Source organism: Daldinia childiae, assembly GCF_008694065.1.
Source record: "Daldinia childiae strain JS-1345 chromosome Unknown Scaffold19, whole genome shotgun sequence".
NCBI classification, from domain to species: Eukaryota; Fungi; Ascomycota; class Sordariomycetes; order Xylariales; family Hypoxylaceae; genus Daldinia; species Daldinia childiae.
The window spans coordinates 148,695-174,584 of NW_022984660.1; the positions used below are offsets into that span (position 1 = coordinate 148,695).

The 25,890-nt window shown below is 48.7% G+C and overlaps 8 protein-coding genes across 10 annotated transcripts; 4 read left to right on the forward strand and 4 right to left on the reverse strand.

Moving 5' to 3' along the window:
• Nucleotides 1-342: 342 nt before the first annotated feature.
• GL218_09405 (Uric acid-xanthine permease) lies at nucleotides 343-2,472 on the forward strand (the record flags this gene model as incomplete). The annotated part of the gene is made up of 6 exons (XM_033586238.1): nucleotides 343-755; nucleotides 849-1,113; nucleotides 1,164-1,314; nucleotides 1,373-1,838; nucleotides 1,920-2,119; nucleotides 2,192-2,472. 6 exons carry the CDS (start codon nucleotides 343-345, stop codon nucleotides 2,470-2,472), a joined length of 1,776 nt encoding a protein of 591 aa, XP_033439679.1.
• Nucleotides 2,473-2,914: 442 nt separating this feature from the next.
• On the forward strand, nucleotides 2,915-4,429 carry GL218_09406 (Protoheme IX farnesyltransferase, mitochondrial; the record flags this gene model as incomplete). The annotated part of the gene is made up of 1 exon (XM_033586239.1): nucleotides 2,915-4,429. One exon carries the CDS (start codon nucleotides 2,915-2,917, stop codon nucleotides 4,427-4,429), a length of 1,515 nt encoding a protein of 504 aa, XP_033439678.1.
• Nucleotides 4,430-5,394: 965 nt separating this feature from the next.
• On the reverse strand, nucleotides 5,395-6,508 carry GL218_09407 (putative myb family transcription factor protein; the record flags this gene model as incomplete). The annotated part of the gene is made up of 2 exons (XM_033586240.1): nucleotides 5,395-5,877; nucleotides 5,984-6,508. 2 exons carry the CDS (start codon nucleotides 6,506-6,508, stop codon nucleotides 5,395-5,397), a joined length of 1,008 nt encoding a protein of 335 aa, XP_033439677.1.
• A 4,677-nt stretch (nucleotides 6,509-11,185) lies between these two features.
• On the forward strand, nucleotides 11,186-13,207 carry GL218_09408 (Quinate permease; the record flags this gene model as incomplete). Its single annotated transcript, XM_033586241.1, has 5 exons — nucleotides 11,186-11,393; nucleotides 11,472-12,299; nucleotides 12,391-12,774; nucleotides 12,834-12,973; nucleotides 13,046-13,207. The coding sequence occupies 5 exons, from the start codon at nucleotides 11,186-11,188 to the stop codon at nucleotides 13,205-13,207; spliced, it is 1,722 nt and encodes a 573-aa protein (XP_033439687.1).
• A 282-nt stretch (nucleotides 13,208-13,489) lies between these two features.
• On the reverse strand, nucleotides 13,490-14,528 carry GL218_09409 (short-chain dehydrogenase; the record flags this gene model as incomplete). 2 transcript variants are annotated; one of them, XM_033586243.1, is made up of 3 exons in its annotated part: nucleotides 13,490-13,662; nucleotides 13,736-13,946; nucleotides 14,046-14,528. In XM_033586243.1, the coding sequence occupies 3 exons, from the start codon at nucleotides 14,526-14,528 to the stop codon at nucleotides 13,490-13,492; spliced, it is 867 nt and encodes a 288-aa protein (XP_033439685.1). The 2 variants fall into 2 exon arrangements, with proteins under 2 accessions (XP_033439685.1, XP_033439686.1); XM_033586242.1 differs by having other exon boundaries at nucleotides 13,736-13,979.
• Nucleotides 14,529-15,586: 1,058 nt separating this feature from the next.
• On the forward strand, nucleotides 15,587-16,360 carry GL218_09410 (uncharacterized protein; the record flags this gene model as incomplete). 2 transcript variants are annotated; one of them, XM_033586244.1, is made up of 1 exon in its annotated part: nucleotides 15,587-16,360. In XM_033586244.1, one exon carries the CDS (start codon nucleotides 15,587-15,589, stop codon nucleotides 16,358-16,360), a length of 774 nt encoding a protein of 257 aa, XP_033439647.1. The 2 variants fall into 2 exon arrangements, with proteins under 2 accessions (XP_033439647.1, XP_033439648.1); XM_033586245.1 differs by having other exon boundaries at nucleotides 15,587-15,998.
• A 2,834-nt stretch (nucleotides 16,361-19,194) lies between these two features.
• GL218_09411 (DNA mismatch repair protein msh6) lies at nucleotides 19,195-22,972 on the reverse strand (the record flags this gene model as incomplete). The annotated part of the gene is made up of 5 exons (XM_033586246.1): nucleotides 19,195-19,875; nucleotides 19,929-22,318; nucleotides 22,384-22,558; nucleotides 22,608-22,652; nucleotides 22,706-22,972. 5 exons carry the CDS (start codon nucleotides 22,970-22,972, stop codon nucleotides 19,195-19,197), a joined length of 3,558 nt encoding a protein of 1,185 aa, XP_033439649.1.
• Nucleotides 22,973-23,726: 754 nt separating this feature from the next.
• Nucleotides 23,727-24,794, reverse strand: GL218_09412 (uncharacterized protein; the record flags this gene model as incomplete). The annotated part of the gene is made up of 1 exon (XM_033586247.1): nucleotides 23,727-24,794. One exon carries the CDS (start codon nucleotides 24,792-24,794, stop codon nucleotides 23,727-23,729), a length of 1,068 nt encoding a protein of 355 aa, XP_033439650.1.
• Between the last annotated feature and the right edge of the window lie 1,096 nt (nucleotides 24,795-25,890).

Genomic DNA, 25,890 nt, shown 5'->3' on the forward strand with positions numbered 1-25,890 from the left:
GCCTGAGTGCTTTCTTAGTTTTCATCTCGCAATTAATAACGTATGCGTATGAGGCTTTTGCGCTGTCAGACTTTGCTCGATATACCATCTCATCTGCGCACCCGAGTAGTATCGCTCGCAATAATAAGTTCACCGACGACGAGCTCCGATTACACCGGTGACACTAAACCGGATTATGAGACTCAAATAGGATCTATATACCTTGACTACCCCCTACCTTAAGAAATATCTTGATATCTACTGTACCTACCTCTGGTATAATACATACTACTTCTCGAGTGTTACTCTTAAGATTTTCTCCCTACTCACTTCCTCAATTCTTAATCGTTCTTCTTCGCCAAAATGGACGAGGATCAGGGCCCATCCCAAATCGTGCCTCAACACGAACCGAAAAAGACCTTGAGCAGCCGACTTAATGGAGTCAAGAAGACGTTTTTTACGAAACAAGGGCTTGTGGGCGACTACGATTATGCCTTTCTTCTCAGGCCAAATCTACCGTTTATGAAGAGGTCTCGACAAGCTTCACCTTTCTTCGGCCTCAACGATAAGATGCCGGTCGTTTTGGCATTTGTACTTGGTCTTCAACATGCTCTAGCCATGTTGGCTGGCATTATCACGCCTCCCATTCTCATGTCGGGATCAACCGGCGTTAACTTCCCTGTCGATATGCAGCAGTATCTCGTCTCCACGGCCCTGATCGTGTCTGGTATACTCTCCATGATCCAGATCACTAGATTTCACATCTACAAGACACCGTAGGTAACCCTGTGCCCCCAGTGTTGCATTTATTATCGCGGCAGAATTCTCCTTCACGCTCATGTAAATATGAGACTTACTAGCGCATGTAGATATTATATTGGAACAGGACTTATCTCCGTTGTCGGTATCTCATTTTCCATCATCCCCGTCGCCCAGGGGGCGTTTGCGCAAATGTACGCCAATGGTTTCTGTCCGACTGACGCCGACGGCACGAAGCTTCCATGTCCCGATGCTTACGGTGCGCTTCTCGGGACAGCGGCGGCGTGCGCCCTCATCGAAGTGCTCATCGCTTTTATACCGCCTAGCATCATGTTGAGAATTTTTCCTCCTATCGTTACCGGTCCGACAGTGATGGTAAGCCTACCGCGCTTCCATGTTGAGCATCTCGCTAATTTTCTATATAGTTGATCGGAATCAGCCTCATCGAAACTGGTTTTAAGAATTGGGCCGGAGGCAGCGGGCCCTGCGCGGACGCCACGCACGCAGCGTTCTTCGACGTCTGTCCTAATGTAGGCGCCCCTCACGCCTTGCCATGGGGGTCGCCAGAGTATCTAGGTAGGCTATTTTATTCGTCAACGTAAAGATAATTATTAGTATTAATGTGTATCACTAGGTCTTGGTTTCTCCGTCTTTCTCACGGTCATTCTCTGCGAACGCTTCGGGGCTCCGATCATGAAGTCTACGAGTGTCATAATCGGTCTCCTCGTCGGCTGCATTATCGCTGCTGCGACGGGTTATTTTGACCGTTCGGGAATCGATGCCGCCCCGGTTGCCTCTTTCATATGGGTTCACACATTTAAGCTTACCGTGTATGGACCCCTAGTCCTACCTGTGCTGGCAGTTTTCATCATCTGTGCGTGTGAGTCCATCGGTGACATTACGGCCACATGCGACGTGTCGCGCCTCGAAGTAGAAGGAAGGATGTACGAATCCCGTATCCAAGGTGGTGTGCTGGCCGACGGCCTAAACGGCATCCTCGCTGCTCTTATGACGATTACACCCATGTCTACCTTTGCCCAAAATAACGGTGTCATCGCTCTTACGCGATGTGCGAATAGGACAGCTGGATACTGCTGCTGGTACGTCTTTTTTTTTTTTTTTTTTTTTTTCTGATCTTTGAGTTTTTATTAGTCTCAATACTGATGGTTGGGTGGTAATAGTTTCTTCCTGATAATAATGGGGGTTTTTGCGAAATTTGCCGCCGCTCTCGTCGCTATTCCTTCTCCCGTCCTCGGGGGCATGACTACGTTTCTATTCTGTTCAGTAGCCGTATCGGGCATAGCAATCATATCAAGGGGAGTCCCGTTCACTCGTCGAAATCGATTCATCTTGACTGCCGGATTGTCGTTCGGATATGGAGGTTAGTTTCGCTCCCCGCCCCTTAACCATTTTTCAATCCTCTATACGAAGTATGCTAACAAGAACAAAATAGCGACTTTGGTTCCGACTTATTTTTCAAATGTCTTTAGCTATAGCGGCGACAATAGAAGCCTTCAGGGATTCCTAGATGCTATCGTGTTGATTATGGAGACAGGTTTTGCTGTTACCGCGTTTGTCTGCATCATTCTCAATCTCGCACTAGAAGAAGAGATAGAAGAGACGAACGAGAAGTTGGTGGCTACCGACGAACCTATAGCGTCTAAGGGTACAGTCACCAATCGTCAGAGCATAGATAGTAGCAGGAATGCCTCGGGTCATGAGAAACAGGGTTGATCAATACCGGCGATGTGCGTTTTTATTTTATACCTGAGATAGTTACTTTAGGTATTTCTACCAAACCTATGCATGTATAATAACGAATGTTTGAACACGAGTAGTTATCTTTTTTATCATTTCATGAATGTGAATAAATATACGTCCATTTTTTTAACTTTTAATTGTTCATGTATAAGTTCTAAAGTATCAATGTTTATATCGAGGTTTATACGCTATCGGTATTTCGGATAGCCCCTAGAGCGGCCCCTCTAATCGGTATAACGGGAAAACGGATTAGCCGAACTTTCATTTTCTCGTATCAAATCGTTCCATCCCACGATCCCGCATCTTCAAACAATCGGCCTTGACCCTCCACACCTCCACATCGTCACGTTTCGAGACCCATGCGCTTAGCTCTGTCCCTTAACCAACGCAATTGGCGACATAAGCTGCAGTCAGTATGCGCCTACGGCCTCCCGGATATCTACTCCGTCCTTCCACTCTCGGTAATGTCTGCTGGCGGTGCAGTCAACGAATAAGTTATGGAAATTCGCAATTTACAAAGACTTTCTCCCACGCCGCCCCCGTAGCACCGAAACAACAATATCGACTGAAGGCCGGATACTTTTTGTCTAACAAAATTCTACCTCAACCTCATAATAATTCAAATCCCCAGTCGTTTGCGGCTTCAACAGTCCCCGACGAAGCCACCAAAACTACCACCACAAGCCAAATAAACCAACATCTCCCTCACCGGCAACGTCAAGCTGCAAAGCGCAAAACAGCCAATATTATACCTAATTCAACCCCGCCAACTAACTCTGAAACCCCTCTCCCGCAAGATGCCTCATCTGCGCTTACGACAGAATCTACGAAGCATCCCGCCAATTCTTTTCGTCGACAGCTATCCCTTCTTCTTTCCTTGTCGAAACCTCGCCTTACCGTCCTAATCGTTCTCACAGCTATGGCGCCCTATGCGCTATACCCCGTACCGGCCTTTCTCTCCCCGTCTATCGGTCTGGACACGCCCTCCCTCTCGCCCTTAACTCTGACCTTTCTCACGACCGGTACCGCACTCTGCTGCGCCAGCGCAAATGCTCTTAACATGCTCTACGAACCAGCTTGGGATGCCAAGATGACGCGCACACGAAACCGACCCCTCGTTCGGGGCCTCTTGTCCGAACGTAGGGCTCTCGTCTTTGCCGTTCTTACTGCCGTTGCCGGAGTTGGTAGCCTTTACTTCGGCGTAAATCCCACAGTCGCCTTCCTCGGTGCTGCTAATATTGCACTCTACGCCGGAGTTTACACGCCAATGAAACGTGTCTCGTGGCTGAACACTTGGGTTGGGGCGGTCGTCGGAGGCATACCGCCGCTTATGGGTTGGGCTGCGGCGGCTGGTGAATCCGCGACGGGAGACGGGTCATTCCGTGAACTCCTCTTTACGACAGATGCGATCGGCGGTTGGCTGTTTGCCGCTCTCCTGTTTGCCTGGCAATTTCCTCACTTCATGGCTCTATCGTGGCCTATAAGAGAAGAATACAAAGCGGCCGGCCACAAGATGCTGTGCTGGATTAACCCTGCTCGGAACGGACGAGTAGCACTAAGGTATAGCTTGCTATTCTTCCCGCTGTCTATCGGACTCTGCGCCGTAGGAGTAACAGAGTGGAGCTTCGCGGTGACAAGCCTACCGGTTAACTTCTGGCTGGCGCGAGAAGCGGTGCGGTTCTGGCGACAGGAAGGCTTTAAGGGGAGCGCGCGGGGGTTATTTTGGGCTAGCGTTTGGCACATACCAGTTATCATGGTACTCGCTCTTGTTCAGAAAAAGGGGATGTGGGGGCGAGTTTGGAGAAGTATTGTTGGAGAGCCAGATCTCGAGGACGAGTACGAGGACTGGGTCGTAGACCAAATCAGTCAAGAAGCTGAGGCCGCTGATGGCGAGGCCCAAAAAGCAGTGCCTCCTATTGAGTCCGAGTGAAGTAACAACCAAATCGGGCTTCTGCAGAGCTACTCGAGACGGCGGCCTAGGAGGAGCTAAAAACTAATATGTAACATATCTTGTCGAATGTATAAGAGGGGTTCTAAAACGTCACCTGGTCAAGCATGTTGCATCGTTTGGATGCGTGCAATCGACACGAAGTCAGGATAATCACTCGAATTAAGGAACGGGCGCGACATCACGATATCGCAATTCCTACGATTTCTACGATCCCCACGTAGCTGAATGATCTAATGATTATTACTCTTATGTCTGGCCATACCTAGGAACCCCTTATGAGCTCAACCAAGAAATCACCACCCTTAATCCTGTGGTATCTATGCAATAAAGATCTAGTATACAGTGCATTGGATAGTCATAAGTTTTCCGGCGCAGAAATGCAGTCATTAGCTGGTAGACAAATACCTCGGGCCCAGTAACCCCAATCCCCTGGTTTTGATCCGCGATAAATAAAAGGAGGGTTGCCATAGTCGATAGCACGACAAAATTCCCCCCTCTCCCCCCGAACAATTATAAAGGAGCGTAGACCCGTTCTTTTAGCAGTCCAATCTTCATCCTCTGTACTCTCTGTAACCCCATACCGCCCAACATCTTCCTCGCAACGACGAGCTGCTCGCCGGCAGTTCCCTCGCCTTCCCACCCTCCTTTATATTCCCAAGACTCGCCATGCAATGCTTACGCCGTGAACGCCTAGGCAGCAATGCTGCAGTAAGTAAATAAAAGAAAGTAAACAATAAGCAGTGCGGTTTGATGAGCAAGGTTGGCCGCGCCCCGATCCGCTAGAAAAGTCGCAAGTCCGGATTTTGTAGATTGGAAAACTGTTACAACGGGATAATGAAAATGAATGCGCTCAAAGGTAAAAAAAAACAAAAAATAGATAACGAGCGGAAAGTTGAATGCGAAATTATAAACACCGACCCCGGTGACGCCAAATTATGTGTTATTCACATGCCGTGAGCATGACCGCCGTTGTGACCCGGTCGATTAATTATGGCGTCGATACCCATATCGACGCTGGGGAGCCTTTGCCCGTCGCCCATATAAGGAGAGCCTCCCTGAGAATGAGATCCGTGCATCGCGTTGCTGTAATGAGCAGCAGCGGCCGTAGAAGAGACGGAAGAGCCGTAGCTGGAGGAGAGCCCGCCGGCGCTGGTGGTGTAATTAGCACCGTACGGGTTGCTGCTGAGAGCCATGGGATGCATGGCACCGCCGTAACCGCCACCGTTACTGCCGCCCGAGTGCGAGCTAGACGCTGTCGTCTCGGGGCTGCTGTAAGAGGCATCGAGGTCATCTACTGGAGTCAGACCAATGCCTGAAATGCCGCTATCGTCGTCATACCCATGCATTGGATGGCCAGATTCCAGCCTCTCCCGTCGCGCTGCTGACCGAGCAGCCGACTGCAAGTTCTTCAGACCGTTATTCATGCACTATAACAGAAATGTGACCTTTTATTAGCTAATATTCCTAGTAAATCTGCTGAAAATAAACAAAAAGAAGGGGGGTAGGGGGGGAGAAGGGGTGGAATAAACTAACCTTGGCCTCGACAACTAACCACTTCTCTCCCGTGCGCGCCGCAAGAGGCTGCCAGATTTCTTTGCGCATGCTCATATACTCTTTGGCCAGGCGTTCCAGCTTTCTGTTGTCCCAGTCGTCGGCACCCTTTCGCTCCATCAACCGCTCGTGGCGTTTCCGGCAGGCATTAGGCGACTTGTTCGGAAAGTAGCTGCTTTGAATCTGAGCCCAGTTGAGGCCCTGCTGCCTAGCTGCCAACAAGTTTTGATCATCCTGGACCGTCCAGGCTCCGGAAGAAGGACGATTAGGCATCGGGGCCTGAGTCACTACGTCCGCGGGATAGGCATCGTACTGCTGTTGCATGGGAGGCTGCGCCGATGTTGAGGCGATAGTAGGATAATATCCTCCCGTGTTTAAGGGTAGAGATGGTCGTGTGCTGTAGATAGGGACCGGAGCCGACGGAGCGAGAGATACAGGCATGGCGTTCGGGTTCGAGTAGCGATTATGGCTCGAGCTGGACGAGCGAGTGTGCTTCGGCATATTCATTGGTGGTAGGCGTAACGGGGAGATGACATATAAAAACCAAAACGTAAAGAAGCAGGATTACCAGGCAAAGGAAAGGTATCGATTCCGAATAGACAGGCAGGGTTATTAGGATTAGCGATATCTAGGTTGATTCCCTACGTCTGCTCGAAAAGCAGTTTGAATAGGTAAAGCTTCGTCGTATCTTTCAGCCTCGCCGGGAGGAAAGGTACCTAAGTTACCAGGAAAAGCAATGGCAAGAATTTGAGGCAGCTAGGTCGATGACTCGTATCAAACGAATGATGATGAAACGAACGAGGCTGGTCAAGGGAAGATAGAACAAGGAAACAAAACGAGAACAGCTTTTAGTTAAGAGAAGACGGAAAAGAAATCGGCCGTTTGATGCTGTAGCGAGAGGGTCCGGGAAGGGAAGGCAATAGACGAGACCAGGTCGCGAAATGGGCGCCTCTACTTATAAGGGTAACGGCCGCCTCGGACAACTCGGGTCCACCTAGACGAGGGATAAGATAGAGACGGATAGAAAGACAAATGCTTGGCCTACTATTGCAACGCGAGACCCAGGACTGCGGATCTGAAACAAAGCCGTCATGGCGACAGAGGCAGATCTGGAGCGATTGTCAGCTTGGGGGGGCCGACATGCAAGCCGTAGTCATGAAACCTGGGTTGTGTATCTGAAAGAGTGGATAGGCTCTGTGTAGGCTGTTGATATTGGCTGACGAGCTTCGGGATGGCGTCTGTCTGGAGTTGGGCGGCTACGGAAAAGTGGCCTGGTGTGGAGGGCGGCTAATGGGTATAATGTATAATGGTACATCCAAGGGGGTTTTTGGGGGGGGGGGGGGAGAGGGGACATGGTCCATATCTGCACTTATCTGCAAGCATCTCTACACTATACCGAGATGGAGATGGGCCGGAATTCCGGTCAAAAATAGCAAACAGAGCGGATAGTATCAGTAGCCGCCAGCCTTATAAGGTAGCTCTATAGTTTAAGCGTTCGATTATTCCTAGTTACGTACCTAACCTACATATGGACGTGACTAGTTGACTAGGTTAGGCATTATTATACGCGCGCGCGCATGCGCTATTGCGACTATGCGGCAGACGACGTCGAAGAAGAGGATACAAGGAAGAAATGAGAAAAAGAAAAAAAAGAAAGAAAAGAGGCAACGAGGATAGACAAGATCGGTATCGACATGATTAACCATTATCATATAGAGGTAACTTACCGACAATCCGCCTATAGTTTTATATATACCATTTAGTTATTATTATCTCCTAGAGATGAATTTCTTGCGCCTTGCAAGAAAGCCAAGTCGGGTTCGGTACCATAAAGATTTGTATAATACGAATACAACCCTTCCACTAGGTACCACTTACACGCAATGGCCAAGACTCATATTCTCTCCCCAAAAAGATGATAGCACGTAAGCATCTACACCGGGAAGCGGAACGAACCGTCAGAGTTGGTATGCTACCCTCTTGCTAGTTCGCGGAACGGTACCTTGCATATTGAGACATTACTATTCCATATGCCATTATAATAAGATGAGGGGACTAGGTAAAGCATGGCCCCCACGACTAGACGCATATACCCATGTAGACATGCAGCTGTCGATATGGTTCGACTCGCCCTTTCTGGACATGGTGACAAAGACTGGTGACGAGACCGATGAAAGGTCGAAATATAGTTGTACCAACATCATAAACATTAAAAATATTAACAACCTAAGTAATCTCTCAACTAGGTTAACACGTTGCAAACATATAATAATAAGTGACGTTTTGAAACAAGAAGAACTGCTGTTTTGACAAAGATGGAGAGTTGGCATTGGACGAGAGGAGGGGAGTTGAGAGAAGGGTTAAGATGACCCCTGAAAAAAAAGGTGAAGGTCGGAAAAAAAGATGGAGGCGCGCGTCTAAAGATTTGACGCTAAAATAAACAACGATCGTCGTACCCGGGCGACAAAGCATTAAAGAAAAGAAAAGACAAAATGTTTAACTATACCTAATTAAGCTTAGCCTACCTCTCTAGTCTAAATATCGGTATTCTATCCAACATTTTGCCGACGACAGATGCAGAAAAATGCAAGACAAACGCAGACATTGCATATCATTATTTTTATCAGTGCTACGCTATCAGCGGTACTTTGCATATCTATTCGCATCCACCACGGCGGGAATATCACGTGTATTTTCTTGGCCGTCTAGGGTCAGTCATCTCTTATTCGTCAGATGTTTTTAAAATAGACAAACCACTTTTTTTTCTCTCCTACTTGCGCTTAGATGCGATGTTGCAATGAATGTTGCTGCTGCAATGTTGCAATGTTGCAATGTAGCCATGCAAACCGGTAAACATCTTGGCTACAACATCAAAAAATTACCAACGCACGAACTAAAAGAATTGTTTTGCGCGTATGAAGCCGGTAGCAACGCTCCCTCGAATACTATTTTGCTGTGCCTCAGAACTGTAGCGGTTTCTGATGCAATGCAACGGCCCTGTCTTAGTTTAACTACCTACATACCTAGGTAGGTATCCAGGTAGGTTAATTATCAACCTTGGGGGTTACGGATGATGCCCTACGTAAGAGGCAGTAAGCCCCTTTTTTATTATTTCTTCTCTTTGTCAGTCTTATCCTAGCTAGATTTGTCTATGTTACGTGAGCTCTTCGTCTTCCTGCAACATTTTCCTTGAGAAAATCTGGTGGGGGCGAACCGGTAGTTGCAACCGATAAATGACATGACCATATACTACCATATAAGGTACGTTTCGAGGCGGCTATCATGTCTCCCACTTATGTAGCTCCTGAATCCTTCCCGCCACGCGTTTCAGACAACGTGATAACTCAGCTATACTAGGCCACCTCGGCCACCTTCGAGTTGAGAGCACGCAGAAGAGTAGAGGAGCAGATGCGCACATGGTAGCAGAGACCTACTTTCCGGCCTTGAGAATCTACAACGCCATGCGTGCGGGAGAGATGTTAGGCGCAGACCTGACAACCATTGGATGTCTGAGCACGACTGCTGAGACGGCGGTACATCCTTCCGAAGAGTGCCGCTCGACAAGCGCCTCGTCTGTATACAGCCTTACCAGGAGACGTTCCTAAGTTATCCCGAAGTGACGACATGTCGGATCGTGTCTATCGTCTTGATATGGTACTCTCCGGGCCGAGAGTCGAGAGGTCTTGACCGATGTGAAGGCCATCTTACAATACATTAAGGGATAACGTTGAGGCCTGACTTGAGCACAGTTGGGCGTAGCTATCAGTATTCAATACTATATTTCGTACAGATAGCTCGTATGGAAACTACCAACTCAGCCGAATTTTTGGTTATGGGCTGATAGCGGATCTTATCACATCGCAAAACCATCAACTTATGCTCACATCCAACCGTTAAACGTTATCTAATAGTTACGAGTTAGTATATACCCTACATCTTTGGCCTAACGACGACCACAGGGAAGCGTACTTGATTCATGCCATGATGCATCTCACGTCTCGATGCATATATCCAAATATTCGACCAACTACGGCCACCTGGGTCATCTCTTAAATTTACTAGAATTCTCAGAACATAAGAGACGATCTCTAAATTCTAGGACGAAACTACATCACCAAGGAGTCAAGTTTATTCCACAATGAGAGAAATGAATCTTGACGTTGAATATAAGCGCCTGTACGCTAACCCGCAAGCTGCACTTTTGTTGCGAGACCGCTACCTAGTATTATTTATGATAAAGGTGGCGGATATATCACTTCACATCCAAGTTCTAGCCGGATCTCTATTACGTAGAGTATCAATAATCATGCTAGACCTAGGCCGATAAATTAATACTATGTAAGCGATGCTGTCCGAGACATGCCAGCTGAAATGCTCATCGATCAACCTCATCTGCAGTTCTCCAATCCCAGACGGGTCCTCTGGCTGGGGCAATTCAGGCTAAATTCACAACCCCAGTCAAGCCAGGGATCTTCAATCCTATGGGGAATAGCTCTAACCAGCCTGTTGGCAATATTACCCCGAGATACCCCACACAGGGTAGCTCTCTTCTCCAAGAATCTTCTGAAGGTCGTGATCTCGTATCCAAGTCGCGGAAAGAGAAGCTTCATATAAGCGCGTCTATCAACTTGAGCGTGACAATATCATGGTGAATATCTCATAACCCGTTTAACTTGTCATCTCGTAACTCGTTGACGACAAAGAGAACCATGTTAGCTACAAAGTCATCATCCGGGAAACATACAATGGTATAACCGGGAGTTGCTCTCACCAATCAACTAGGGATCTCGGCCGTAGCTCGGTACCCCAAGCTTACCTACCTATTTATCCCGCATCCCGGTAACATCTTGAATGGGGTCCCCAGAGTCTTTACTCTGGATCTTTCTAGCGCGTGGGTCGAATGTTATTGTATAGTAGCCTTCTTATACGTCGCTTTTCCGGAGTATGTAGAATAGCCTAGCTTATCTCCATGTCTCCTTTACCGGTGCGTCCATGGCATTATTTATATAGGAATGTCCCCCAGACACCGCCGATGCACCGCTATCGTCTAACCCCGTGTGCTGGTGGGCTGGATTGCTACTTCGACCTCGAGGCTTCTTCTCTGCGCGACAGTTTTCACACGAGAAATCTAGATCGACTTATGCAATAATAGTGCTTTTTTAGAAACATCCGTATTCGGTCACAATGGTTGCTGGAGGCGACTCGGGCGCCGCCGCGTACAATGCGGCCCTCAAACGCCGCCAGGAGATGATGGGCGCGTCCGGTCCCATGGCCCTAGTAAAAAACTTTAAGGTGTTTAGGATCGCTCTGTTCGCTTGTATCGGTGGTATCCTGTACGGCTACAACCAGGGCATGTTCTCGGGCCTTCTCGCTATGCCTGCCTTCAAATCTCGTAAGCATTAATAAAGAAAAAACTCGGATTATTAGCTGGTATGTTGGTGGTAGCCATGTGCTAATAAAGCAACTATAGATATGGGCGAGTATGACCCATTTGACGACTCGGCAGACCAGACGAAGAAGGGGTGGCTTACAGCTATCCTCGAGCTCGGAGCTTGGATTGGCACGCTGCTGTCCGGGTTCATCGCCGAGGCCATATCTCGCAAATATGGCGTCCTGGTAGCGGTAACAGTCTTCGTCATTGGGGTCGTCATCCAGGCGACGGCGCAGTCCGGTGGGCCTAACGTGATTCTCGGAGGCCGCTTCGTTACGGGTATGGGCGTCGGTTCCTTGGCCACGATCGTGCCCATATACAACTCCGAGGTGGCACCCCCCGAGATTCGAGGTGCGCTCGTTGCTCTCCAGCAGCTCGCAATCACCTTCGGTATCATGGTAAGCTTCTGGATAGACTACGGTACCAACTATATCGGCGGCACAACTCTCGGCCTACAGAAAGATGCTGCGTGGCTCGTGCCTATCTGCCTGCAGCTTTTCCCAGCTGTAATCCTCTTCGTAGGAATGATCTTCATGCCCTTCTCCCCGCGTTGGCTAGTTCACCACGACCGCGAGGCCGAAGCGCGCAAAATCCTAGCCAACCTGCGCGGCCTACCTGCTGACCACGAACTTGTCGAACTTGAATTCCTCGAAATCAAAGCTCAGTCGCAGTTCGAAAAGCGAACCGTAGCTGAGCATTTCCCCCAACTGAGCGAGCAGACAGCGTGGAATACCTTTAAGCTTCAATTCGTGGCTATTAAGTCGCTGTTCCAGACGAAAGCGATGATCAAGCGCGTTGTCGTTGCCACCGTCACCATGTTCTTTCAGCAGTGGACGGGTATCAATGCCGTCTTGTATTATGCACCCAGTACGGATTTTCTTTTAATTATTTCCAGTTTACCCTGATTTCCTCGATTTTACTAGTTGACTTAAAATCATTCTTACAAGTCATATTATAGGTATATTCACTTCCCTTGGCATGAGTAATACCACTACGAGTCTGCTGGCTACCGGCGTCGTCGGTATCGCCATGTTCGTATTCACCGTACCCGCCGTACTCTATATCGACCGCGTCGGAAGGAAGCCCGTACTAACTATCGGCGCTATCGGGATGGCTACCTGCCATATCATCATAGCCGTAATCGTCGCAAAGAACGCAAACCAGTGGGCTAGCCAGCCTGCGGCCGGTTGGGCTGCTGCTGCCATGGTCTGGCTCTTCGTAATTCATTTTGGTTACTCTTGGGGTCCTTGCTCGTGGATTATCGTGGCTGAGATCTGGCCGCTCAGCACCCGACCCTACGGAACTTCTCTTGGCGCCTCGAGCAATTGGATGAACAATTTTAGTACGTCTTCTAGAGCCTTCAGCTCACTCTCGTATCTTCAGTACTAACCCATCCTCCAGTTGTCGGCCAGGTCACGCCAATTATGCTTAACAGGATCGGCTACGGTACCTACGTTCTCTTTGGCCTTTTAACATTTATGGGAGCCGGGTTTATCTGGTTCTTCGTGCCCGAGACGAAGCGGCTCACCCTTGAAGAGATGGTGAGTATCTACGGAGCTGCTGGGAATCCTGGGTTCATTGAAGCGTATTCTAACAAGATTGGTTCATACTAGGACGTCGTATTCGGTTCCGAAGGCACAGCACAGGCTGATTTTGAACGCATGGATGAAATCAACAGAGAGATCGGGCTGACCGCGATGCTTCATGGCCTAGTCGGCACTGGTAGCAACGGCGACGTAGTAGAAGAAAGAAAGGAGAAGCTCGAAGATAACTAGGATGTTCGAGCTACCTTCGGGATGGTCATAGAGAAATCCGGCTGCTTAGGTGTACATGTTGGAATTACTAACGTCGGTGGGAATTCATGCAGAAATGATAATATGTTTCAAAACTCGACTCTAGCGAAGTAGCATATATAATGTATCGTTACAAAATCATAATGTTCACCCTAAGAGGGACATTCTCGTTACAACTACCAAAGTTCACTCCAGGAGCCAGTCGTTATCCATCCTCTATGCCTACATCCTCAGTAAACTCCAACTCGCAAGAATTTGTACTATTTATGTGAGACCTTTGACGCCTATCTGCAGATAATAAGTCTCCTCATCGATCAGCTTTCTAATCTCTCCTTTCCTTAATTCGTCCACATCCCACGCGGCCCACATAAAGCGGCCGTGGAGGAACTCGGCTTCGCGAGAGGCAGCCCAGACCGCAAAGTGTCCGCAAAGATCCTCTAAATATACGTAAGCTTTCATTAGCAAGAAAACAGGCCAACATAGGTAAACGTAATGAAAATGTGATCTTACCGTCATCAAAATCATAACCGTCAAAATCAAAGCTGTCAGATATATTACCCATGACACGCCGAACGGTTTCCGTGAGGATGCTCCCGGGGTGAAAACTGAGCACCTGCATATCCTTTGGCGAAGTGTCCTTGGCGATCTGTTGGATTAATAGGGTACCTGCGCTCTTAGTCAAGCCGTACCCCGGGATCTCGGGGACTATGTTATTCCAGTCCTGAATAGCCATCGTTGACAAGTTAACTAAGAACTTGAGAGGGTTACTTGATTAGCCGGCATCCGTGGGTGTTCTATTCGGGAGCGTGCGGAAACATACCTTCTCTTCCGAGGGTTGTTTATAGAACTTCTCGGCGAACACGAGCAGCGTCCTTACGTTGATAATGAAATCTTGCCATATCTTGTCGAAGCCAGCCTCGAGGATCGGTTGGGGATGCGAAGGGCTGCTGGCGTTTAGCACAAGAACGTCGACGGTGATACCTTGCCGTCCGAGATCAGCCCATAACTCATCGGTGCCTTGAAGATCGGCTACGTCGAGTTGCTTGCCGACGAATTGGACTTTCGGGAAATCGTCAACAAGCTTCCCGACCGCGGCTTTTAGAACTTCTTCACGACGACCAGATATGATAATTCTGCTTGCGGAGGCTTGCGCAAAACCTCGAGCGATAGCATAACCTACTCCGGTACTACCACCAGTAATGAGCACCGTTCTTCCGACCTGGGAGAGCTCTGGTCGGGATGGTGAGATGGCCGGGTAAGATCCCTTGTGGGTTGTCTTGAGGAGGGAAGTAAGAGAAGTCATTGTCTATCACCAAAAAAAGGATATATCTCCAAAGTTATATCATATAATTGCCTGATTTTACAATTGAAGACTCAAATCCTATCTTTATGCCTGGAGTACGATAGGATTATTATTCTAATATATACTTAATATATCGTCCTTCTAGCGTATATAATCACCTGGATTGTCTGTCTATATAGATCATGCGTTATAGCTCTGTTTTTTCGTCGACGTAGCCGGCGGGTTTTCATACGGGGGGTGATGGCGGCAAAAAGGCCGCTCCCAAGCCTCCATCTCCATCGACTTATACTAAGAATAATCAACAGCTTCATTTAGCGTCAGCCCAGGAATGAGAACCCAGGCTATGCTGACTAATATATATAGACGCGATGACCAGGTAATGATTACAAACTGTTCTTATGACGAATCTTGTGCTTAAGAATTGGATTCTTTATACTAACTAACACTTTACCGCTGTGGAAAATTTCCCGCCAAGTTTTCATCCGTCTACGGGAATATTAATAATAGAGAGGACCGTTGAATAAATTATGTCGTCGGCAAGAAACCCGCGACTTAAAGCTTGTGCCGCTTGTACTAGAGCGAAGAGGCCCTGTTCTAAACGGCTACCCTGTTGCGATCGCTGCAAACGGAGAAACATCCCATGTAGATATCCTCCGCCTAACCTGACCGCTCGAGACTACGCAGAGGCAGCAGAGGCAGCAGACAGCGGGTCGGCAGCGACTGAAGTAAGCCTAACCCGCACCAAAGCAGCACTACCGATTCACGTAGTCTCATATGAATCATTTTACCCTAACACGAGCGAGGCCCAACCTGAAGATCTATTCCACCCGTGCTGCGCAGGGTTTCCGGAAAACACCAAGACTCTTCCGCTGGGGCACGATTGGTTCTACAGCTCCGACTCTTGGACGATTTCATGTAGCAGCAGCACCGCGTTTCCTACCGAGGCTTTCGATACGAGAGCCTTGAAGCAGCACATCACCACCGTCCAATCATGGCTGCGCCTCTGGGCAGCGACGGGCAAGTCGCCATTTATCCACCACCACTTGTATAGCCAAAAAATGCCTCGCTGTGTCCAAGACGCTTATACGGCCTTGGCCGCTTATCTCGCGCGCACTCCTGAGAACTCAGACCTCTGCTTCCAGATCATCCGAGAGCGAGCGGAAGAACTTGTCGAGCAAGGCCAGCGCATGATGCCCGCGCCTACGTCAGAGACAGGCTCATCGGAACCGACGGGCGGATCCATGCCCCTAGATCCCTTTGATCACCTAGCCCGCGTGCACGCGCTATTTGTTTATCAGATGATTGGCCTCTTCGACGGCGATATCGTGCTGCGGGTCGATGCGGAAAGACACATATCGACACTTACGTCCTGGGTAGCAGAGATGTGGGATAGCGCAGAGCTGGATGCTAGCCTGTACTCGACGATGCTCGCTCTCGAACAGGAAGTGGGCGGCAGCGAGGACACGCCAACTTCCGCCCCGGCAGACGAGAGAGCAGCCTGGCGACGCTGGATATTGTCGGAGAGCATCCGTCGCGCCTGGCTCGTAGTAACTATGACGCAGTCTATATATCAGTTATTCAAGACAGGATGGTCGCAGTGCTCCGGTAGCGTGAACTGGACGCCCCGCGCTGGCATCTGGGATGCCCCTGACCAGTACAGCTGGTGTAAACTAGTTAGGAGCGGTTCGGGACCTTTGTTCATCCCCAGCCTGCGCGCCGACGTGTTATATAAGGAGGCTTCTCCTTCGGAAGTCGACGAGTTTGGGCACGCCGTATTAATCGCCGAGTTTGGATCGGAAAGTATGACGAAATGGAAGGCCCACGCCGAATAGTATTTATTGTTTGTTTGAGTTTAGCGATACGATGAAGGGACAAAGATTGGATACCTAACTAGATCGACGCGTAAAGGATCTTAAGTAAGACTTTGGAGCTGGCATATAGACGAGATACTTTGATACCGTATCGACTTAGCCCTCGTTCCTCATTCCTCGCAGTTTCTCTACTATCTAATATCTAGAAAGGCTAGCAGTATACCTATTCATACACTTTTTTATTTTATAGACATACGGTATTCCACGACACAATAATTCGGTCACTCGAGCAGATGAATGTCAAACTACCATTTCCTATCTTCATAACTACCATACGCAATCTAATACAGAAAAATAAGCTACTGTGGCTATATAAATTGTGTACATCTAAATATTAAATTACATCCCATTGCCGCACTGCCTTGCTCAAACTTTTCATTGCCAGTCATCAGTTTGCATATCGTAATATTCACAACATCCATTACCACCTTTATAATCTCATATTCTAAGCGAGACAGCGGCTTGGATTCCATCTATAGAATACCAGGTATGATGCCATATTTCTTCGGGATATATACGCTAGGAAACTCGAACCGATACCGCGCCTCCTTTTTACTAGCCCATGCCTTCATCTGAGCTACCGCGACGACGATGAATAACAACACCGACCAATTACGGCTAACGAGTAGAACTCCCAGCCACGTCAGAGTCTCAAACATATAATTTGGACAAGTCACCCAGGAAAATCCAGGGCCCGATGGAACCTGGCGTTTGGTGGTGCCGGCCGGGCGTAAGGAGCGTTGAATAAGATGGATATAAGTGTTGAATGTAATACCGACAACATACAAGACAAGTCCAACGTATGTCAATAAAGGCGACGACTCAGAAAAAGCTGGCTTCTCGGGGACGTAAACGAACCAAGCTAGGAGAGCGCCAGAAAGTATCCAGTAGTGGAAACTATTTTTGAAGACATTTCGAAACGGCATAGTAGCGTTTGAAAAGCGGTGCACGAAGAGCGACTCCAGCTCACGTTTAACAAATTGTCCCATAATCATGTAGAACGTTAGAGTCTGTGCCGTACTGGGCCTCTCCAAGCGGAGTTTATAAAGCAGCGGGTGGATGATAAGAGGCCCCAAATACTCTATCACGTAAACCGTCCTCCAGTTAATCTGGGGGCCTATAAACGGAAATATGAGCAGTCTTATTCTCAGATTGATACCTACAGACGGCCTAACCCATCATAATATTCAAAGAGTTCGTGGGACCTTACCTAAATCTTTGACGTAGACAACTGCATCATTCGTGATTCCGACGCCTGCGATGGTGTTATCACCGGAGTTAGAAACGATTTGACTGCCGTCGCGGCCGAGAGAGAGCCGGAGGCGATAGATAGAAATGCCACCCTGTCGAGCGAGGTTTCTATAAAGAAGGTCCGTAGAATCAGACTCTCGAAGCGACACTTGTGTTGGGAGACCTCTAATCGGCTTGCCTACGAGATGGTTAGATGATCGAGATATGAGCGATAGGAACTAAAGATTTATTATTAACAGACCTCGAGGTGCGACGTTGATGCTGATAGAGGCCATGCTGATCGTGAGATTTCTTGTCCTTTGTCGGAGAGGTTTGTACGTAGGCTTTATAAAGTACCTAGCCTAAGGTAGCTAAACGTGGTTGAAGAATTAAGAGTTTCCAGGCAAGTCGGTGAATTAGAAAGCTGGCAGCATGCGCATGTAAGCACGGTCCCCTTATTAAGTGATAATTACCGGTATAGAACTGGCGTTCTCGAGAGCAGAAGTATAATACTCTAGGAACCTAGGTAAATCAAAATATTCCCAGTTGTGATGATCAAATTTAAATATTTTCGTATATAACCATCAGCACTTTAGAGCCAGTCCCCAAATCAAATCTTATCCATCGAGTTCTCGTTACCCTCGTTCTATTTCCACTGGATGAAGAAACCGACTACGCCGCACAGCGTATGGAACACGCAAGGGTAGATTTTAACCGAGAGCCACTCATTGCTACGCCGTTTTACCTACCTCTCATTTAGAGTCTTCTAGGGAAGATTTAGCTACAATGTCTTTTAGCTAAACACGGTAAGATTAGAATAGTTTTGGCATTCGTCGTCACGAATATGTTTGAGCTGGTAGTATTTCCGTTGATTAAGACTCATTTGATAAAGTACTGCCTACCTTTATATGCTATATAGACTTCGTTTTGATTAATGTTAAGTATGTGGCTTAAAGATTCCTTAAGTACCTAGAAGGATAGGCTATCATTAGAAGTCCCATCCATTTACCTCATATTATTCTACTATAACATTACTAGTTCAACTCTCCAACGACCTTTATTCCTCAGTGACTTAATCCTGTCGTGGATATAGGAATTATATTGTTATTACAAATTTGCTACTAACGTCAAGAATTAGGTACTCTTTACTATTAGTATCCTGCCGCGAAGAACTCTTTGGCGGTATTATAATGCTTCCATACGCACTGCGGCTTAAATTATTCACAGATGGGTGGTGTGCCGACACGAAAATGCCAGTCAAGTTGAAATTATCTATTAACATCGAATTGTCCTATTCGAGAAGCCTGACAAGTGTTCCGTGACACAATTTGGGGCGGAATATGAGAACGTTGTTCTCCCCCTGGATGCCAACCCTCATGTCCATTAGGCCGTACGCAGAACGGCAGTTAATCCTCAAGCCGACCCAGTCTATCTAGTACCTTAACTCCATGCACACGTGCGGCAATGCTTAGCACCGTAAATAACAGACATTAAGCGATGAGGCAGCTATGATACAATAAAATATTCATGCACGCTGAACGGTAGTGGCGCCTGTCCCTACGGCCTTAAAGCGCTTCGATCGCCTTCGTCAGAACATCCATGCTCTGTAGACCGATATCGCTACTCTTCTCTTCGTCGAGCAGCGCGGCTACGTCGCTCAATATACCCAGAGGGATGTAACAGCCTTCGCGCGCACGCTCTAAGCTTTCCTTGAGCCTGCTAGTGTGCTCCCACTCCTTAGCGGCCACTTCAGCTCTCTCGATAACACGGCTAGAAATGCCGCACATCGCTGCGCAATGCATACCGAAGCTTCCTTCTGCTACACCGTCTTCGAGTTTGTATAGGAAGGTCACACGCCGCTGCTTCTCATCGACGTGGATCTGCATGCGCTTCGCTCTGATCTCTGGATGGTTTTCGAACTCAGTCGCGAGCGAGTGGTAGTGCGTAGCGAAGAAGCCGATACATCCTATATGCGTAGCTACGTGGTGCAGAACAGCCTGGGCCACGGCGACGCCGTCGTAGCTAGATGTGCCGCGGCCGAGCTCGTCAAGGATGACTAAGGACCGTGGCGTGGCTTCGGACAGTATCTTCTTGGTCTCCGACAACTCGACGAAGAACGTTGATTGCGCCGCGAAGATGTTGTCATTAGCACCGAGCCGCGACATGATACGATCGCAGGGGGTAAGCTTGGCCGAAGTAGCTGGCACGTAGCAGCCAATCTGCGCCATGATGACCGCGATGCAAGACTGCGTACGGGGGTTAGAGTTGGGTTTAACAGCGGAAGGGATTATAAGCTTACCATTCGTAGGATTGTAGACTTACCGGCGGCATTCGCACCCGTCAGGAGATCGATCTTGGCCGAATTGCCGCCTAACACGATGTCGTTAGGAATAAAGTCATCAACGGTGTTTAGCATGCAGGGGTGGCGTAGCTCCTCAAACTCGACGACGCTGCGCTCCTCATCTACAAAGACGGGGCGGCAGCTGGGCTCGCCTAAGGAAGAAGATGCTTTGGCGAGGCAGAGTAGGCAGTCGAGCTGAGACGTAATGCGGATGGCCTGCAACCAAGTATCATAGTCGACATCAAACCGCTGCAAGAGGCGCAGCGTGACTTCTCGAACAAGCTGAGAGTGAGTCTCCTCTGCCTCTTGCAGCTGCCGCACCAGATCAGTCAGCTCCTTAAAGTAGTAACGCTTGACGCTCGAGGTGGCAGACATCTGCTGCCAGTCCTTAGGAACCTTGACGGCTTTGGGTGCCTCGATCTGGTAGACTTCTTTACCCACGTCGGCGAACCTGAGGGATTTGTTCTTCAGTTCGGTCTTCTTCTTGCCAAGCAGCTCTTGGAGATCATGCTTAATCTCGAGGATCCTGTCGTGACTCTGGTCGAAATCTTCCTCGATCCCGCGCTCGGGGACCAGAATTTTCTCCTCTCGAGCCTTCTTGCGGTCGAAAGCCGTCTTCCAAAACGATAGCGGCTCGTTAAGGTTTGGCATGGACGAGACGAGGCGATCGATCAGACTTTTTCCGCCGCCGAAAGCTTCAAGAAGGCTTACTGTGTACTCGATCTGCTCGAAGCCCTCTAGGACTTTAACGAAATCGTCGGGCCGGCACGAGCCGGCGTGGATTCGCGAGATGAGACGCTCTAGATCAGGCATCCGCGTCATCTGCGAAGATAACTGCTCCCGAACGGTTTTGTCGGCGTTGAGCATATCAACCGCATCCAAGCGCTCGTTGATCTTTTCGATATTACACAAGGGGTGGCATACCCACTGGCGGAAAAGCCGCTTGCCGAACGGTGTGACGCAGCGGTTTAAGAGTGCAAATAGAGTTCCGCCAGAGCCCCCGTTTACAGAGTTGGCAAAGATCTCAAGGTTAATAAGGGTCTGGCCGTCGAGGATCAACGTGCCATTCTTGTGGATAGGATTGTACCAGGTGAAATTGCCTTGAGATAGAAGGTTCCTCTCGATCTTGAGAACTCTGAGATACTGAACGAGAGCGCCGAGAGCAGACATCAGCAGGTCCTTGTCTCTCGCCTCGGCCAGCGTGCCAGGCCAACGCTCCTCTGCGCCTTCAGCCTCGGCAAAGTAGCCGTTGCAGTCGAGTTCCCTCCGGGTAAGATCAGCTTCCCAGAACTCGCTGCCGGACTTGAAGTAGTTCCAGATGGTGGTGGGAGAGGTATTGTTCTTGAGAATGCGCAGGGCCTTGGTCGAGATGCGAGACTTTTCGAGGAGCAGCTCCCGAGGACTCGTCTGAGCGACCAGCGTCTCAAATTTAGTCAGATCGACGTCGTCCTCAAACTCAGATATAAAAAACTGGCCCGTGGCAGCATCTACAAAAGCGATACCGAACGCCGGGTGATCATCAACGACAGACTCCTTAATAGCAACGCAGTATGTTGCCATGTCGTCCTGAAGCATGCTGCCATCGACAAGCGTGCCGCCCGTTAGGATGCAAGCCAGTTCTCGCCGGATGATCTTGTCTTGCTTCTTGGCTTTGACGTCTCCTCTTTCGCGCATCTCCTTACCCAGTGCAGTTTCCATTTGATCGACTCGCGCAACCTTGTAACCCTTGGCTATGAATTGGTTAACCCACATGTCTAAAGAACTCTCCGGCACGCCGACCATGCGCATGTTGACACGGTCGGTAAGCTTAAGGTCGAAGAGCTGGTGACCGATAGTGGCGTCGTTTTCGTAGAGCTCATAGAATTTGCCCTTCTTGAAAAAAACCACCGTGTCCCATAGCTTCTGCTTAATTTCCCAGTACTGCTTCTCGAAGGCCGAAAAGCCATTCCACGCCAGGGGCGGAACGTACACGGTTGCGGGATCGTAATCTGGGTGGCCGGGTGGATTCCGGTTTATGTCCTTGATATTAGCGAGCCAAGTGTAGCGCTCTTCGGGTTCTCGAGTGTGCGCCTTCTGTTTTGCCGAAGAGGGCTTGCGCGTAGATTGCGAAGCCGACCTCGGTTTTACCGGATCGATATCATCCGGATCGTATCGCCATTGTTGGGCAGTCGACGTCGACGGCACGTCATCCATCATCTCGTCGCCAGCGTCCTTTTCAGGCTGCTCATCATCATCCTGCTCGGGAGAAGCATGTGTTCGCTTTCGAGCGCTTTGAGGTTTCGAAGGTCGCTTCCGTTTCCTGGCTGGGGCATCCGAATCGTCGGAAACTACGAAATCGGCCATCTCGTCTGCGATAGGGTTGTTAGATTAACATGTCGCGTCGGACTAATTGATACTATTGCGGAAACTATACCATCTTCTTCATCCGCAGCGGCATCCTTGCTCTCCTCATAATCACCCTCTTCCTCGTCTATGACTCTAGACTGGTGACGGTTGCGGCGTCGAGACTGGGAGGCTTTCATGCTTACGAAAACATCCTCCTCGTCTTCGTCGCCGGAAGACTCGGCGTAATTGACAGTCTTTCTAACCTATGAGTTATTAGCAAGTGTAGAAAAAGAGGGCATCGTATTCCGCTACCTTGCGTGTTGGGCTACTGCTCATGATAGATAGGGCAGAAAGGGGCTACCTAGTGCGTCAGCAAAAATAATATGCGAGGGAGAGTCGTCGCTAAGTACCTTTACCGTAACAGCGGAGCTACGGTTCTCTTGTGAACTGGAAGGCTCTAAAGCATCACTGCTGGGTACAGGGGTGACAGTGGATGGCTTTCTATTTGACTTTGTCGTCTCCTTAAGACAGGACGGCGTAGGAGACGAATTCAGGGCCGGGGAGGCTTTCGCAAAGAAACCGAAGAGGGTCTGCTGCTTTCCGGTGGCTGTGGAAGTTGATCCAGATTTCCTAGACATGGAAGGCGTCTTCCTAGCCGGAGTGCGAGACTCGCCCATCTTGATTCTTAAAACGCACAGGAAATGACCACTAAAATGAAGACACTACGGCGCCGAGGGCGAATATAGTCGAGATATGGATCAATTGAAAAGCATACGCGGGTTACGGGCAGCTATAGTTACTAGGAATTATAAGACGGTTATAAAGCAAATGTTGTCTACTAGGACACCGTCTGCTCGTTGTTGAGTTGATGGGAGCTAAAATATAGAATTAATCATTCTCGCACTCGAATTTCAATTAACAGAAAACGCGACTTGGCCTAAGCTCCCCACATGATCCGCGTTTAAACGCGTCGCGCCTTCTTTTTAACTAATTAAAAAGATACGAAGTACAAAGCATATGTACTGTGACGTACATAAATTTATGCACCGTAAGGATGTACTTCATAAGGCCATGTACTTCGTACATACATGTTGCATGGGGGTACTCATGTCGATACATGACCTCAAAACACCTATAAACTTCGACGATTTACAATTCAACTACAACTTACACAAACAAGCAACTCATACACGGAATCACGTCAAGAAACTCAAGCAGCTATGCAGCCTACAAGTACATTCTAAAATACCACAATTCAGATTAATCGCATCCACCAGTCTGTACTATCAAATCATCGTGCGAGTCTATATTTACACTGCTTCGTCCTTATTCCGGAACTCCAATTACGCCGTTGCTCACACCGAGATTCCAGTCCCCATCTTTAGGAAACTCTAATCGTCCTTTCATCCTCAGACTTTCTCTCCATCAAACTTATTTAGAATCTAATTTAGAATCTGAACTAGGATCTGATTCGGGATCTGATTTGAGACTTGGGTAGAGAAGAAAGTTGTCTGCAGCAACATCCGGCGGGGTAGACGGACCAGCAAGGTCGTCAGGCTTAATTAATCGGCGTCGACCGTCAACCACAACCTCTGTCTTGAAACCGGGCTCGACACACTCAACGGCGATGCGGGCGTTGTAGTCAAACGTTGCCATCAATACCCACGCATTAATGCCGGTCATCTCGATGCGGTACTGATACGGGTTGACCCACTGCGAGAGATCCCAGAAGCCCTTAGTAAAGTCCTGTTCGGCTCCCTGGGCTATATCGAAGTAGTAGTTCATAATGCATTCCAGTAATTCCTTGACAGCCGCGAAGCAGCGCTCCCCCGACGTCGTTTCATCGAGCGGCATGGGGCTCATCCTTCCTTGCTTAAACGCTAACCTACTCGTGTCAAAGCCCGCGCGGTTGAAGAACTTAGATATCTGTCCCTCCAGTCTGGTTCTGCGCTCATTAATCGGGTGGTGCCTTCCTAGATTATCGCTTACCGGATGACGGCGCGGGTCATATATAGTCGCCATCGTGATAGTGTCGAAGGAGCCGGGATTCTCATCTGAATCGTCGGCATACCAGACGAGCAGGACATAATCGTTCCCCCACTGGTCCTCCACCCAGAGCGGCCAGATACCCCAAGGTTTGGCCTTGAATACCCCGTATACGTCATCGCCTCTCTTCTCTGTCTGGCGTTCCGTCTCCTCGTAAATCGCCTCCTGGTGGCTCTCGTCTTGGGACCAGAGGGCGGGCCCGTTTGGAGGATGGACGGCGACCTCACTCTGCATAAAAGGGGGGGCGCATTTCCACAGGTGATCGGTCGCGACGTCCATAGCGCACATGGTAATCGGGGCATTGTGGGCAAGTTGAAGAGTGTTAAGTCCGAACGTGGCTCGGTAAGCCTCGTGAATGTAGGTCGGATACGGGACGTTCCTCCTACTCCTTCGATCTTCGGGTATAGATGTATACGTCCCGTCGTTTATTGTCCAACCGGAACTCATACGCATCTTGTAATCCCTCGGCGAAGCGAACTGCCTGTCGAACAGCGTGCGTGTCCTGCGAGCAGCCTTCCATAATCTTGGTTGACCTTTTGTAATTCCCATATTGCTTGTGTGTACTCGTCTTAGATGACTAAATAATATACTTATGACTATTAAGTAGATGTGCAACGGTCCCTACGGCGATAAGTAGAGTATGATAGCAATAGTTGACAACTGCTCTATCAGGGCCTGCGGATTGTATCAACTTTTAGGGCGCGTCGAAATAATGGGTGATCAGGATAGGAGCACATTCCTAAGGTCGTATTCGCGCGGGGCTGAATTCAGACAAACCCCTTTGTCGCCCGCAGAGTTCAAGCAGGTGTTGGAATAAAATCGTAGCTTGACCTTCCTTGTTCTCGGCGATGGTTCCGGTTAGGGCAAACCTCGGATTGAGACTTTGGACAATGGCGTCCCATACTGCTTTCATCTTCAAAACTCGCGCAGGAATAAAGCATGGTGTCGCTTCTAGAAAATCACACAGGTGCTTCAGACTCGTTCAAGAAGCATTGTTCTAAGTGCTGAAGCAAGCCGATTATGCCTAGAATCGGGTTTTCCATAACCCTGTGGAACATAATAGTCGAGTTGATACGAAGAGGTCATCTTCGTGCGAGGCTGCAAGCGCTGGCGGAGTCGGCATCGCTGATGCTACGATATGTTTAAGGAGGTAAGTAGAGTGTTCTAGAGGCCAGGTTATTTCTTTGGGCTGCTAAGCACTCCCAAATACCTCATGAACCGAACAAGATAGTCGGTATCGTAGACAAAAGGTAATATTTATAAAGCGTCACTCACCTTCTCACAAGTTCTAGCAAGATACTTGCGCTGTTTTAGATAGACTTCACAGCATGGTTCATATTAAGTTTTACCAAACGTTATATTATATCTAGTGATACGCTCATTCTACCTCGGCAAAGTAACGAACAAGGCCGATATGCTAACCCAATAGGCATTCAAGTTTAACCAGGTCCGAATGTTTTAAGCGACAGGAATAAGTTAATATGTCACAGATAATGATACGTCGAAAGGGATTTTCCGCAGTCAACATTTGAAGAGGATATGTTTACTG